General features: G+C 34.3%; 1 protein-coding gene across 1 annotated transcript in view; it reads left to right on the top strand.

Annotated features, from left to right (window-relative positions):
* Positions 1–14,831, top strand: part of Lama2 (laminin subunit alpha 2) — a 571,380-nt gene that overhangs the window by 366,734 nt on the left and 189,815 nt on the right. The window contains exons 23-28 of the mRNA XM_071613037.1: positions 1,337–1,573; positions 2,785–2,928; positions 3,630–3,809; positions 3,933–4,121; positions 4,205–4,338; positions 8,065–8,182. Coding sequence (XP_071469138.1) covers positions 1,337–1,573; positions 2,785–2,928; positions 3,630–3,809; positions 3,933–4,121; positions 4,205–4,338; positions 8,065–8,182 — 1,002 coding nt within the window. The remainder of the gene's footprint in view (positions 1–1,336; positions 1,574–2,784; positions 2,929–3,629; positions 3,810–3,932; positions 4,122–4,204; positions 4,339–8,064; positions 8,183–14,831) is intronic.

Below are 14,831 nucleotides of genomic sequence, written 5' to 3'. Positions count from 1 at the left end.
AGAATGTAAGACAAAAGGATAACTGGGAGATCAGAAATTGAAAATGAGTGAAATGCAAAAGAAATTATTCAAAAGAAGATAAAACTGCAATTTTAATTAAAACATGCATTGGTGCTATAGACATACCAGAAAGTTCTCATTATATAAAACAGGAACTGAAAAAATGGGGAACAAATTTGAAATGTCAATACAACTAGAAAGGTAAAGGAAGGAAGATGATTAGGGAAGACATTAGGAGATTAGATTTGACAGACAGATAAAAGTAATGTCCTTTAAGAATTATAGTTGATCCTGAAGAAAAAAAAATTAATAAAATAGAACAGATAAAAATATCAACAATACATCAGAATAAGAGTCAAATTTGCATCAAAAACAATTTTGCACTGTAATTCCAACGATTCAGGAGAATGAGGCAGGAGGATCAAGGGTTGAAAGCCAGACTCAGCAGTTCAACAAGGCACTAAGCAACGCAGTGAGACCCTCTCTCTAAATAAAATACAATAAAGGACTGGGTTTGTGACACAGTGTTTTAGTGCCCCTGAGTTCAAACCCCAGTACCTAATAATAATAATAATAATTACTATTATTATTTTTTTCATTATTATTTCTCAAACTGAAAGAACTCACCATGTTCTGGTAAATTAATGAATACCCTCAAATTTTTAAAATTTTGAGCAAAAATTTGCATTACATAAACAAACTGAAAATAATGCATACAACTGAGGTGAAGAACAGAGGTCACCAGTCAATTTCCTCAAATCTGGGCTGTCTGCAAAGCTAAACTTCAAAAACCAATAAATAAGATGTCAAGTCTTGAAGGTCTCCCTGGCTTCTCTGCATCTGGATTGCTTCTCCTCTTATGTTCTCATACCATTTTCCATTGTATAGTGCTTATTCTGTCATGTTATAATATGTATTTATTGGTCTCCCTCCACTGGACATAGGTATGCTCCCATAGAACTTTCATGCTGCAGTAGTGAATCAATGTGTAGTGAATATGAAATGAAATTTGGTTGTCTGAAGTATACTTACTCTTTGAAGCAAAAAGTATTTGAAGAAAACCCATATCTAACCCTTCCCCACTCTGGAAAGACAGAAATAAATACATTTCTTCTTATTCACATAGCATTATTATTTCTATTTGTATAAATGGAAGGAGCAATTTTAACTTTTGGATCTACTGATGTTTCCCAAGTAACTAAAACAAATAGTACAAAGCATATGATAGATACAGGATTGTTATGTGTTTGAATAAAGCCTAGGAGCATTAAGATTAAAGTTGAAGATATTTCCTATGAAGCTGTATTAACAGTCACTGTCTTTCTCTCCTCTGTAGGCTTGTAATTGCAGCATGGTGGGCTCCTTGGATTTCCAGTGCAATGTGAACACAGGCCAGTGCAAGTGTCACCCAAAATTCTCTGGTGCAAAATGTTCAGAGTGTAATCGAGGTCACTGGAACTACCCTCACTGCAATCTCTGTGACTGCTTCCTGCCAGGGACAGATGCCTCCACCTGTGACTCAGAGACTGGAAAATGTTCTTGTAGTGATCAAACTGGGCAGTGCACTTGTAAGGTAATATGCTGTTGAAATGCTGCAAGGAAAAGCCTCAATTCTGATTCCATTCTTCAGTTTCAACTTTATGAGGTATTTGTTAATCCTGTTTCATTAAGCTGTACCAAAAAAAAAAAAAAAGATCATTGCCAGAATTTCTCCAGCACAGATAAGTTATGCTTTTCAATAACTTACTTTCAACCCAAACCCAACTCTTTTCCAGTTGATAGAGATGATGTATTTTCAATACTAAAGCTAAAGTAGTTTATATATATATATATATATATATATATATATATATATATATATATATTTTCCTGTGATTAAACTAGAATAATCTGTGGGGTGGGGCAAATAAGACTTTTTTTAAACATCAGAAAAAATCACAGCTAAACACTAGGCTTAAAAAAAATTTCTCTCCTAAACTTAATCTTTAATCACTGCATATTGGGAAATGCATTTACTGCTAAGAAAATTCAGTAAAATTTCACCACATACAAACACTGACGTTACAAAGAGTGACTGTACAAATTTCAGCTCTCATTAATATTGTCAAATGATGTAGAAAAACAGACAATTAAAAAGGATGAAGGATTTTCCCTGTTAAACATTTCTGAAAAATCAATCCAGGATACATGCAGCTAAAACTGTGTCAGAGGGATCTTTTCAAGGTAAAAATCTATGGAAAGAGAGACAGAGAAAACAGAAAGAGGTAATCTGGGAGTGGTTGTCAGTATAGTTTTAAGGATTTAGGAAAATGACAACTTCTATCAACAAAGGACTCAGTCAAAACAAAGTACAAGGCTACACTATTACATAGTATAGTTATATTTATGTGCTGTATATAATATGTGTTATATGACACAAACATTATATTATAACTTGAAAATGTACGTTTTTTAACCTCTGCCTGTTTTAATTTTACTTTTGGAATTCTCATGAGGCTTTCATATTGCTCACAGCAGAATTGTAAGAAAAGTGCCACTTAAATTTAAAAAATATGTATCCACTACCCTTAGTAATTGATGCATTTATAAACAAAATACTTCTTTTAAAAACCCATGAAACCTAACAGTGAGGTTAAATACATATGGCATTAAGGTGTGAGTCTAATATTCAGTATTCTTTTATTTTATTAATGAAGTATAAATGTGCTCCTATTATTCACTGTTAAGTTGGTCTCCTCCTAACATTGCTGTTATGAACTCGAATGGGCTCTCTTCTTTCTTCAGGTGAATGTGGAAGGCATCCACTGTGACAGGTGTCGGCCAGGGAAATTTGGACTTGATGCCAAGAACCCACTTGGCTGCAGCAGCTGCTATTGCTTCGGTGTTACTACTGGGTGCTCTGAAGCAAAAGGACTGATCCGAACGTGGGTGAGTACGGAGTTGCTGAGCCGTGTAATGGCATAATATTAGTTCCTGCTGGCATCTTTTAGTTGGGCACCGAGGGATGGTAGGTAATGGCAAAACATTTAAGTAATCTTTTCCCCTGTGCACGTTCAGAAATGCTAAAGGGGCTATGTGCCATTAGGCACATGGAGTAAATGACTTTTTAAAAAATTCTTCCTTAAAGATAGTTCATTTATTCTTGATAAGGAAATAGATGTGAAGTGAAGAGGAAGCATTGTCAGGGAGGGCATTACCCTTTCACAAGGGAAGAAGCTCTGTCTTGAGGAATGAGGGCACCAGAGCATGAATTTTGATATGTAGTAATGCAGCAATGAAAACCACCAGAACTTGTTACATGTATTCCAACAGTCCTTAGGAAATTTTCAGTTTTTAGTGTGGGAGCATGCTCATATTTAACCTTATTTTTCTTTTAACTCTTTTTACTTTTAAATTCGATTTTTATTAGTATAAAATATTTCAGTTTTCAGATATTATAGTTTTCACTATGCACACTAGTTAAAAGGACTCATCCCCTGGCATGCTCACCACTAGGTGCTCTATTTCTTGTGAGAACCCCTCAATAGAATGGAAATAGGCACCGTAGATAGATAGATGTACAGCCCATAACTTATTAATGCCCCAAAGACTTCAACTCAGCTTCCGGTTGCATTTTTTACCTAACCCAGGTAACTCTGAAGACTGAGCAGACCATTCTGCCTCTAGTGGACGAGGCTCTGCAGCACACAACTACCAAAGGCATTGCTTTTCAACATCCTGAGATTGTAGCAGACATGGATCTGGTGAGACAAGACCTCCACTTGGAACCTTTTTATTGGAAACTCCCAGAACAATTTGAAGGAAAGAAGGTAAAAAAATAAATAAATAAATAAAACACTTCTGAATTCACATAAGAACAAATAAAAAGTAAAAGATGCTTTTGGAATCACACTGTTTGGAGTATTACCTACATCTCCATTTTCTTTTGTTAGTTGATGGCCTACGGAGGCAAACTCAAGTACACAATCTATTTTGAGGCTCGGGAAGAAACAGGCTTCTCTACTTATAAACCTCAAGTTATCATTCGAGGTGGGACTCCTACTCATGCTAGAATTATCATCAGGCATGTGGCTGCACCGCTCATTGGTCAACTGACAAGGCATGAAATTGAAATGACAGAGGTAAAGTTATTGGTTGATTAGTACCAGGATAACAATTGTTTTGCATTCAATGTTGTCAACGTGGTTTCTTTTCTTGCTCACAGAAAGAATGGAAATATTATGGTGATGATCCTCGAGTCACTAGATCTGTAACCCGCGAAGACTTCTTGGATACACTATATGACATTCATTATATTCTTATCAAGGCTACTTATGGAAACATCATGCGACAAAGCAGGTAAACTGTGACAGAAAATATTCAAATTAAGGTCTGACTGTAGACTCTTCAGTTCAGGTCAGTAAGACACCAGATAAGATTTAGAAGTGGTTGCTTTTGGAATGTGATGATAAAAAACAAGCCAAGGGTGGCATTACTACCAAAAAAGAAAAATAGCACCAAAAGCTGAGTAAATCAGAAAAAAAATATTGAATTCACTTTAGATGGGGAGAGTTAAATTGCTAATCCAAAATTCAGGAAAACATGCAGTTTAGATCACATATAATTAGTTGCTGTGCCATAAATGTGTTATAAGATTGGGAAAAGTGCCCTCCTTCTTCTCTCAGGGGAACCAGGTAGGGCCAAGTTAGTCTGGTCTCTTCCAACTCTGAGCATCCTCATGCGTTCACCCCAGTGTACCATCCATGTATTTCCCCTATGCACCATTTACCTATGCGTCATGACATAAAACAACTGGGAATCATATTGAAAACACACACACACACACACACAGAAGAACAGCAAGAATGAATGAGGTATCATGGAAGCCAAGCCATTGTAATACTTCCAGGGAGTATTCAAAGTTTGGTATGACTCAAAGAGGCCAGTTTAAATGAAGCTTATTGGGACTGACACTTAGGACCACACTGGTGACATTCTTAATGCCAGTTTCAATGGAGTCCTGGTGCAGGAATAATCTCAGAATTTTAAAGAATGAACAGCACACCATGAACCAAACATTGTGAGCATGCACTGCTGTTTCCATGAATGTAATTACAGAAGGGAGGAATGACAGTGTCAAAAGTCAAGGGATAATTGTTCAATTTGAGACAGAAGTAATCATTTTAATGACTGTTAGGAAAGGATTAGTAGCAAAGAAAATGTTAAAAATAAGAATAAAGAGAGAATAATGGTGAAGCCAGGAGACTTTGATCACACATATTTTTCTTTAGTAGAATGAGCAACTTATTCAATGAGATAAAATGAGAAATCACTCAGATGTAGGTAAGTCTTATACCATAGAAGTAGAAGGTTGAGTTGATTTCATACAATAGTCTCAATTTATTGTTCATGTATTTTTCTCTTATGTTCTGTAAGAATATGGAAGCAATATATGTTAGTAAAACTAATCTTACATGATAAATTATTAAACCAGGCCAAGAAAACAACACAAAATTATGAAGCCTATCATTGTCAAATTAATGCATCTAAAAATCTCATATTTCAAATATTTATACTGTAATAAGTACATAATATAGCAAAATAATTTTTCATTTCATGAAGATCCATATTCCTTTTTTGATTGATATAGGGACTTCAGGTAAAAGAGTAAATCGAGGACAAAAATTTCACTTTCTAATCTATATTCCTTTGGTTTCCTTGTCACATTCCTCACTGTAACAGGAGTTACATTTCATATGGAATAATAAAAATCATGTACTGAAAAAGTGCTGTCAGCTATATTGTTAATTATTTTAGAATATCAAATGTACAGTAGGTGGTAGAAGCCAAAGCAGGTTTGCATGTCATAGATATGCAAATCCATTATTTAGCAAATTGTTCCAAGCTGCACCAAGAGTTAGGTAGGTCACAAAACATTTTTTTTGTGGAACTGATGGAAACAATATTGTCATTCATTTTCAATGCACTTCCTTTCCCTTTCTCACCAATTTAGCCTTTCTACAATGTGACACTTTGTCTCTGAACCCCCATATGTCTCTTTCTCTTATCATATTCTTTCTCATTAACTAATGACAACCTTTGGTTTAAGTGACAATTTTATGAAACTTAAAAAAATATTTCCCTTTTTCTAAACCCCATTAAAAATTAGCAAAACATCTAGCAATGATAAGAATAAAGCAGATAATCAGCACCTGATCTTGTGAGGCAGTGGAATCATGACAAATGTTGGGAAAAAGTTAAAATATTTTCCCAAAATATAACACACAATCCTACATCTTTATTATTATATAAAATTTAATAGTCTCAAAAGCAGAGACTTTCAATTATATGTGTGGTTGGAGATTCACACTTTACACATTTTTGTCAACCTAGCCTTTTCATTTTTCCTTGATTTGGCCTTTTCTTACCTTTGTTTGAAACAAATAACTTTAAAATTTTTTCCCATATTTTTATTGGTGCATTACAGTTGTACATGATAGTGGAATTCATAGGTACATATTCATTTATGCACATAATATAATAATATATTTTGACCTATATCATTCCCCAGTAGTTCCCATTTCCCTCCCCTCTGTCCTCTCCCTGGTCCCTTTCCTGTACTCTACAGGAAATAACTTTTGCCATTCAGCATTCATTGAAATAGAAGCCATATCTCGGATACAGACAAAATCATTGCTTTTCTATCTATCCCACATAGCCACTCTTCCACCTTCCTGGAATCCCCTTGAATCCCTGGAGAAAAACTTTGCATTGCAGAATTATCTATTGTTGCTTCAGTTGATTTTTAAACACTTGTTGGTCTGTCATGTGCATACTTGTGCAAGGCAGAGGAGGCGATATGATGGTAATATATCTATGGCTATAAAATACCATGGAGGTGCCAGAGGAGAGAGGGCTCCTCAACAATACCAAGTTACCTTCTTGCTCCCACAAAGAGCCTGAGGGTAATAGAAGAGTGGAGTTTCTTTTACCAGAGGGGACTGGTTTATTTATAGCTTACTACCACTGTATGTACTCTAAGGAGGGGAGAATGAAACCTGATTTTTAGCTGAACATACGTGTCATAAAGACTGGCTCATCTTCAGAGTGCAGATTACAATGCTAGTGAAACCAGAATGTGCATTCATAACTCAATGAAACTTACCTACACTTGTTATAAAGTTTATGATTGCAACTCCTTGGACTATTGGAGGTGACTTTTATTGAAGCAAAACTGTTCATTGTCTCATTTAAAAGTTTATTTGCAGAACATTTTCATGTTACCAGTTAGTCAATCATGAAATAGTCTGAGTTTATGGACTGTGTATATTTTTAATGTATAATTTCAAATTAATGAAAAGGATATCAATATTTTCACTGTGATCTTTTTATCAATTATAAGGTATTTTTCAGCAATAGGAAGGGTGCATTAAGTCACTTGAAGAATTTATTTTAATGAAGTTAATAAAATATTAATTTGAAATGTTCTTTCTTTGTCCTTATGAATACACCAGTATTATATCATGCTAGATTGTTGTTTTCTGGGTGGTTTTCTAAAGTTCTTGAAAGGATATTCAGAGGCTAGATAGGAAGAAATTGGGAACACTAATACATTGAAAGAAATTTCACTAGTGACTACAGGAGATATTCTTACAGGGAATGACCTTGGGTTGTCTGTTTGAAAAAAAATCTAAATGTCTAATTAAATGTCCATGTCTACCTGAAGCCACTCACATTTTAAAAAGTGGAGAGGAAATCTTTATAATAAAGTCTCAACAGGATATCAGATATCCAATTTACTGAACTCCTTAGGATTTATGCGGATTTTTTGCTAATATGTAATCTCAATCTTTGAGGAAGCAAAAATATAGAAGGAAAATGTGACACATGAGCCCCTGTAGATAGAGGTAGCTTCAAAACAATATATTTAATTAACTTAATTGAATCTTTCGATTATATGTACACATACCAAAATGCACTTGAGGTTGATAAGAATCTGAAGAGAGTCTTCTTGCAGGGTTGAGTATTTTGAGGTGACCTGAGCTGGCTGATGGGATTATCTAAGTATGTATTTGCTCTTTCCAGAATTTCTGAAATTGCCATGGAGGTAGCTGAACCAGGGCATATAACTGCAGAGAGTCCTCCAGCTCACTTGATAGAAAAATGTGATTGTCCTGTGGGCTATTCTGGATTGTCCTGTGAGGTAAGCTGGCTGCTATTGACCCCCTTCCCCTCATTTCAGGAGCCAAGTGGAATATCCTACACCCCCTTAGGGGCTGAGACCTTGTAACAGATTACAAAAGCTCTTTCAGGGGAAGATGGTGCATTCCCAAATCCCAGTTGTGATTTCATACATAGTCTTCACCTGTTTTATTGGATCTTTCCCTTACAGTGTGAGAAACAGTAGCAAGAGGATGATGTTATTGTGACCAAGGAGTACAAATCAGAGCTAAAGAGAAATATTTGATAAAAAATTAAAAGATTCATAAAAAATATGAAACAGTTGGGATATAACAGTGTTTTCAAAAGGCCCATCTATTATAACTGATCTATTTTCTTGGCACTATTTCTGAACAGTTAGAGGCATTTAAACTTCAGTGATTATGAGATACGATTGTATCAGGTTTTGAAAGTGTTTTTATAGAGATCATAACAAAACTTAAGCACTAAGCAGCAGGCTGTTCCCTTCAATGTGGCTTCTTAGAATGATATATATTGTTTCAATAGTGCTGCTGTCATTCAGTCACTGCATTTTCAAAACGACCTTTATAAAAAAAAATAATTTTCCGGGATATTCTTTTGACTACCTTCAGAATTGGAAAATTTTGCAGATCTTCATCTTCTGGAAGTCAATTCAATTTCTACAAATATCAATTAATAGAGATAATGCTGGAAACATGAAATGGATGAGAAATGAGTTTGAACCTCAGCTTCGCCATGTACTAGGGCTGAGACCTTGCAACAGGTTACAAAAGCTCTTTCAGGGGAAGATGGTGCATTTCCAAATCCCAGAATAACTGCCACCACACTTGGCGTCTCCTGCAGACCCCTAGTCCAACACTTGGCCTGAGAGGGGCCTCAGGAACCTTCTTGATAGTCAAGATTCTTTCTCATTAGTCACAGTGGTTGGTGCCCATGGCATAGCAGTCAAATAATATTAATAACTCTTTTTCCTACAGCTTATGAATCTTATTAAAACAAAATAAGCTATGACCTTTAAGCCCTTGTCACCAAGCCTGGCATAGAGTCAGTACTAGTTATTGAGGTTGATATTATTATTATTGTCATAACTATACATCCATGTGTTGATTTATGTATAAATGATTTTCTATATCTTATTCTGTGAATAGATTTGGGAAATTTTGTTAAGTATGGCACACAAATCAAATGATGACACCAGGTCAAAACAAAAGTACAATTTAAAAATACTGAATATTCCTGAGAAGTGGCATGGCAAAATGAAAAGAAAAAGGCATTTGGTTTTGGTGAATCTTACCTAGTCTGGCTCCCATGCTGAATGGGGCACCTGCTCTTGATTGTTACTGACCTTGGGAGAGTTTACCTATTAAATTTTCATAAGGATTAACTTAAGTGAAAACATATGTGGAAAGCCCCATTGTAAACTGATGTTATTATCATATGTATTTACACCATGCAGAGAAATTTCATAGCATAACTCAGAAATCTTGTGAAGCGACCTTGAAATAATTTCATAGCCTCTTTCTGTTACTGCTCTGAGGGCAAAATACATTTGAATGTGCCTAGCTTGATTTAATAAATAATCAAATAATCAATTTTATTATTAAATCATAACTCCTATGTACATCAACTTATACATTGGTATACCTACATGTAGGTATATGTATTACATTTATACATACATACATACATACAGCCCATCCAAATATACACATTCATACACAGTGTATAAGTTATAAGTAAATAATGAGACAGTGTGTGCGTATAAAATATGTTAACTTCCCAGTGAGCATGAAAGATATAAAGGACAGAAAGAACTTCAGATTTTTCCAGACAAGAGATGAACTTTTATTTATTCCAGGGAGTGTGCAGCTGCACTGCTGACTCACTGTGTATCTTTGGTCAATTCCCTTAATTGTTATAGTCATTAGTTATATAGTTATCCAATCTATGAAATGATAGGTTGGGTTTTGAAGTTCTAAAATTCTCTGACTCTGCAATATTATTCTGTTATAGAAAATATCCAGCAAATACTCAAAGTTGACGTTTAGATATCTTGAAAGAAAGTTATTACAACTCTATTTTATATGAATTTATTTAAAATAATACTGATCACTTACTAACAAAACTGTTGGTGGAGTGGCAATTTATTTTAATGCAATTTACCTTCCGTTGCTGATTTCAAATGTTAAAATCCCTTCTTATCGTGGTCAGTAGGCTTTTTGAATAATATGTTCTAAAACATGATTTCCTATTAATTTTAGTAATTTTCCATTGTATGAAAATATAAATTAGTACAAATTAAAAAATGATAAAAGAATAAAATCAAGAAAAATTGGGAATATGTTCAATCATCTGTACTGGTGGCTTTGCCTGTGTCCTGTGAATTTCACCTAAGCTCCTATTTACAGACAATAATTACAGTAATATCTTAGTGAAGAGATTATAAAGATAAAGGCTTATCTCTCATAATAGGGTACCTGAGATGTTTGGCACAACCCATTGCCTCTAATCCATTATACATCTTATTTATGATTCATCTTGATTCTAAAGTGCAATTACCAGGCGTAAAAATCTAATCATCAAAGCAAGAGCTAAGGACAGTTTTGAAACAGTACATCCCATTCCAGTAACATATGCTTTGGGTCATGAATACACAAAGCAATTCCTTCACAGTATTTTCACCAAATGTGTGGTATTCTAGAGATATCTACATTTCAGGCTCTTCATTTCATGTTTTTTACACAAAATGTGACTGCACATAGATCAAAAAAAAAAAAAAAAGTATTGGTTACACTTAAAATAATTCAAGTTTTAAAGACCTGTCACTTGTAGCATTATAACTGCATCCCTGCTCATTAACAATGTTAGTGCTAAAAGTGCCCAATCATTAAAATTTATGATTACCTTTACAAATCAAATATAGGGCACTATTTCATTACTAGATTTGTTTTTGTTAGAGTCTTGGAATTTACCTGTTCTTCAGGTTAGGATAGGCTTAGCATGTTGCCTAAACTAAACTAAAGTCAGTTTAGGATGTATGCAGGTACTATTCATATTCATGAAATTATTTTTTTCTTAAAAATGGAAAATATCCTATATTAAATATATGTTCTTTGCAATCATATCATGGGAATCAAAAATGCACCAATGATTTCTAGGTCATGTTTTAATAGTTTCAGCCTCTCCACCCCCCCACCTCCTATATTATAGTAGGGATTCCAACTCACAGTTGAATGGCTGGTGCCCGTTGGGTCACCACTCATAATCAGTCACTTGTGGCAAACTAATTTTTTAAATCCCCAGTTTATGACTATTATAAAATGATAAAATCTAAAAGACAAAATGTGGAAGTAGACTTGTCCCCTTATACATTCCCACCTTTCAGGGTCTCCTTTAACACATTCAGTTGTACATAGGAGACTCAAAACTCAGTTTTCAACTGAGTGTTTAGTCATGTGCTGTTTAACAACAGGGACATGTCCTAAGAACTGTGTCATTAGTCACTTTCATCACTGTATGAACATAATAAAGTATACTCACATAAACTAAGCCAGCTAAAATATCAATAGGCAATATAATTTTATAGGACCACCACTGTGTATTTAGTCTATGGTTGACTGATATGTGCATACAAATCTTGAAAACATGGTAAGTTTAATGACATACATTGTCATTTTCTTTCACAATGTAGCTCAGAAGAATCACAATTGCCTTTATTTTTAGTTTATCCTCTGCATATGAGTTGATTTATTTTAAGTCAAGTTATGCCATTTAATTCTTACAACAATGCTGTACAAAACAAAACTTATTTATTGAATGCTTACTATATCCTGAACAAGTCCAATCACCTTTCCTAATATACATATACCATCATCAAGTATGATGTAATGGATGTAATGAATGAGGAAATTGAAGCTTAGGCACATTAAGGAACTTGTTTATGATGATCCCACAGCTAAGCATAAGAAAAACTGTAATTTGAACCACAGTAGGTCTATTTATAAAATGCAGATAAACTTATACTCAGCTATTATGTTGTACAAGATTCTTATGTTCCAGGTGAGGAAACTGAGGTCTGTAGTACATGAAACCTGCACAATAATCACATGTAGCAAGAGGTTGAACAAATTAACTGAAGTTAACTTTGCCTGGTTGAGAAACCCATGCAAAGATAAAAGACAAGAGTATTTTTATTAGCTCGAGCTCAAATATCTATTTTTAATTGTTGAACTGTTAGGAAAGAAGGTATTACTAAACTCATGTTCATTTCTCACTACTTGAAACAGCTAAAGCTTTCCAAAATTTTATGTAGGATTTTCTCCATTACAAAGGAAGGGTGCTGTGCAGCGCTGAGCCTGGGGCTTGCTGGCCTCTCTCATGTTTCATTCTGTTCTCTCTAGTTTTTCACATTTTTGTAGAAATTGGATTCTAATATTTTTAAGAGACATTATATTATGAAAGTAAAAATGGAAAGAAAGCAGAATCAATTGAGCTATGCATAATTTCAGTGTGTGAGAAGAAAACTGCGGAAAAGTTTAAGTTCAAGAAAAAGAAAAGATAAAATGAACTCAGTAAAATTTTCATTTGTTTGCTTTTCTTTAATTCACCATTGTGTTCTAGAAAGAATTTTAGATGAGACATTGTAAAGCAGTTTTTTTTTTAAGAGAGAGAGAGAGAGAAAGAGAATTTTTTAATATTTATTTTTTTAGTTTTTGGTGGACATAACATCTTTTCTTAATTTTTATATGGTATTTAGGATTGAACCCAGCACCCCGCGCATGCCAGGCAAGCACATTACTGCTTGAGCCACATCCCCAGCCCAAGCAGGTGTTTTTAATCCTAATTCAAATATAATTATTCTCATGAGTAATCTTAGTTCACTTAGAGTCTTAGGAGGCATAAATATTGAAAAACATTATTATTTTTTAAATGTAAAGAATAAATACAAAAGATCCAGAAAAAAGAGAAGATTAAAAAGAAATAAAAAGGTCACATAGTTTCTTTAAAATTTCTAAATTTTTGCATTGTGGAATAGTTCCCCCCGCCCTTTGGTAACTCATTGTTATAATCTATCAGGGCACAATAACAATCTAAAATTTTGGAAACATCAGAAATCCTCTGAGTTAACAGACCTGCTTATTTGTGGGATGAGGAAACTGTGTAACACAGATAATTAATTTGACCACATCCAAAGGAAAAAAAAAAAAAAAAAAACTACCTTTACAACCATGGTTTCCGTATTCATTATGCCATAATATCAAGGAGTGTGCACGCCCCTCTGAAAGCAAACAGGGGAAATGGGGAAGCATACTGGTCAATTGCAAACCTGATATGCTTATCATAATCTCCCAGGAGTTTTAAAACCAATCCTAGGATTTCTAGGGGTGGAGCCAATTATCAGTACATTTAAAAGCTCCCTGGATAACTATGAGAACCACAGAGAAAAGTCTAGAAAGTTCTATACAGAACTCAACTTGTAGCTCAGGCTGTGGACACCCACTACAGGTGCTTTTCTACTGAGCCATACTAGCTCCAGGAAAGCGCCACAGCAAGTGTCTTGTGCATTACAGTCCATATTGCCTGAGTGCTCATCTGCACATATCAGTCTGTAATGCTGAGCTTCATATTATTCCTCAGTGAAGAATATTATTTATTAAGTTTGTTCTGCTAAGACTTGTTTTAAGCTTTTGTTTGGAGATATGAAGTGAAGCTAGGGGTCTCCTCTTAATTTGTGTCATTTTTGCAGAGAGAAAGAGAGAGAGATACACCTAGCACCTATACCAATAAAATAACAATATAATAATAATATCTTAGGAAGATATTCAGGGATGAAATCCATGCAAATAAAATTCATCTTTATTCAATAGTTTGCACACTAACAAATTGGGACAGCCTACACTGGGAACCTCTCCTAAATATAACCTCAGTATGTTTCTTCAATTATTCTTAAATTAATTCCTCAATTAATTTCCAGATCTTATTCTACAGCAATGGTGAATATTGCTATAAAATTATATTCCTATAAATCTACAGAAAAACTGCTATAAAATAGATAATAGGAAGAAGCTTTATCAATATATATCATTATGCCCACTGTGACACAAACAAAATGCAAAATCTTTTGAATACTCTTTTCAATTTTATCTATCAGTTTTGCTTAAAGCTGAGGCATTATTAAATCTCATTAAAATTTATTATTGGCTGATAAAAGCAGAGAGACTCTTAATTAAGTACTTAATTGAGGTACACATTATCCAAATCAAAATAAACAGGATGAGGTTACTGAGTATTGATCACTTTTCTCTTTCTGAGCAATCCATGTATATTCCAATCTGGACTACTTAATGCCAGAATCAAAAGGATATGAGGCAGTAGGAAGTTCTTAATCCAATATTTTTTCCTTCATTTTCATCAATCATTTTTCTTTAATGGGAGCAAAATTTTTAAGTGAAAAAAAAAAATCTTCATTAGCTAAGTTGGTAAAACAGCCCATTTATAATCAGTGGAATCTGAAAAACAGATCACTACCTTTTAACCAGAAATGAAGCTTTGTTTGATGAATGCTAGGTGTCTGAGCCTGGAACTCAGACTGTCCTCTCTAGAGCTGGGATCTTCCTTCCAGAAAGCCAGACATGTTTTTGATACATTTA

Source organism: Marmota flaviventris, chromosome 6 (assembly GCF_047511675.1).
Source record: "Marmota flaviventris isolate mMarFla1 chromosome 6, mMarFla1.hap1, whole genome shotgun sequence".
Classification (NCBI taxonomy): Eukaryota; Metazoa; Chordata; class Mammalia; order Rodentia; family Sciuridae; genus Marmota; species Marmota flaviventris.
This window is presented reverse-complemented; position numbering and strand designations above follow the sequence as displayed.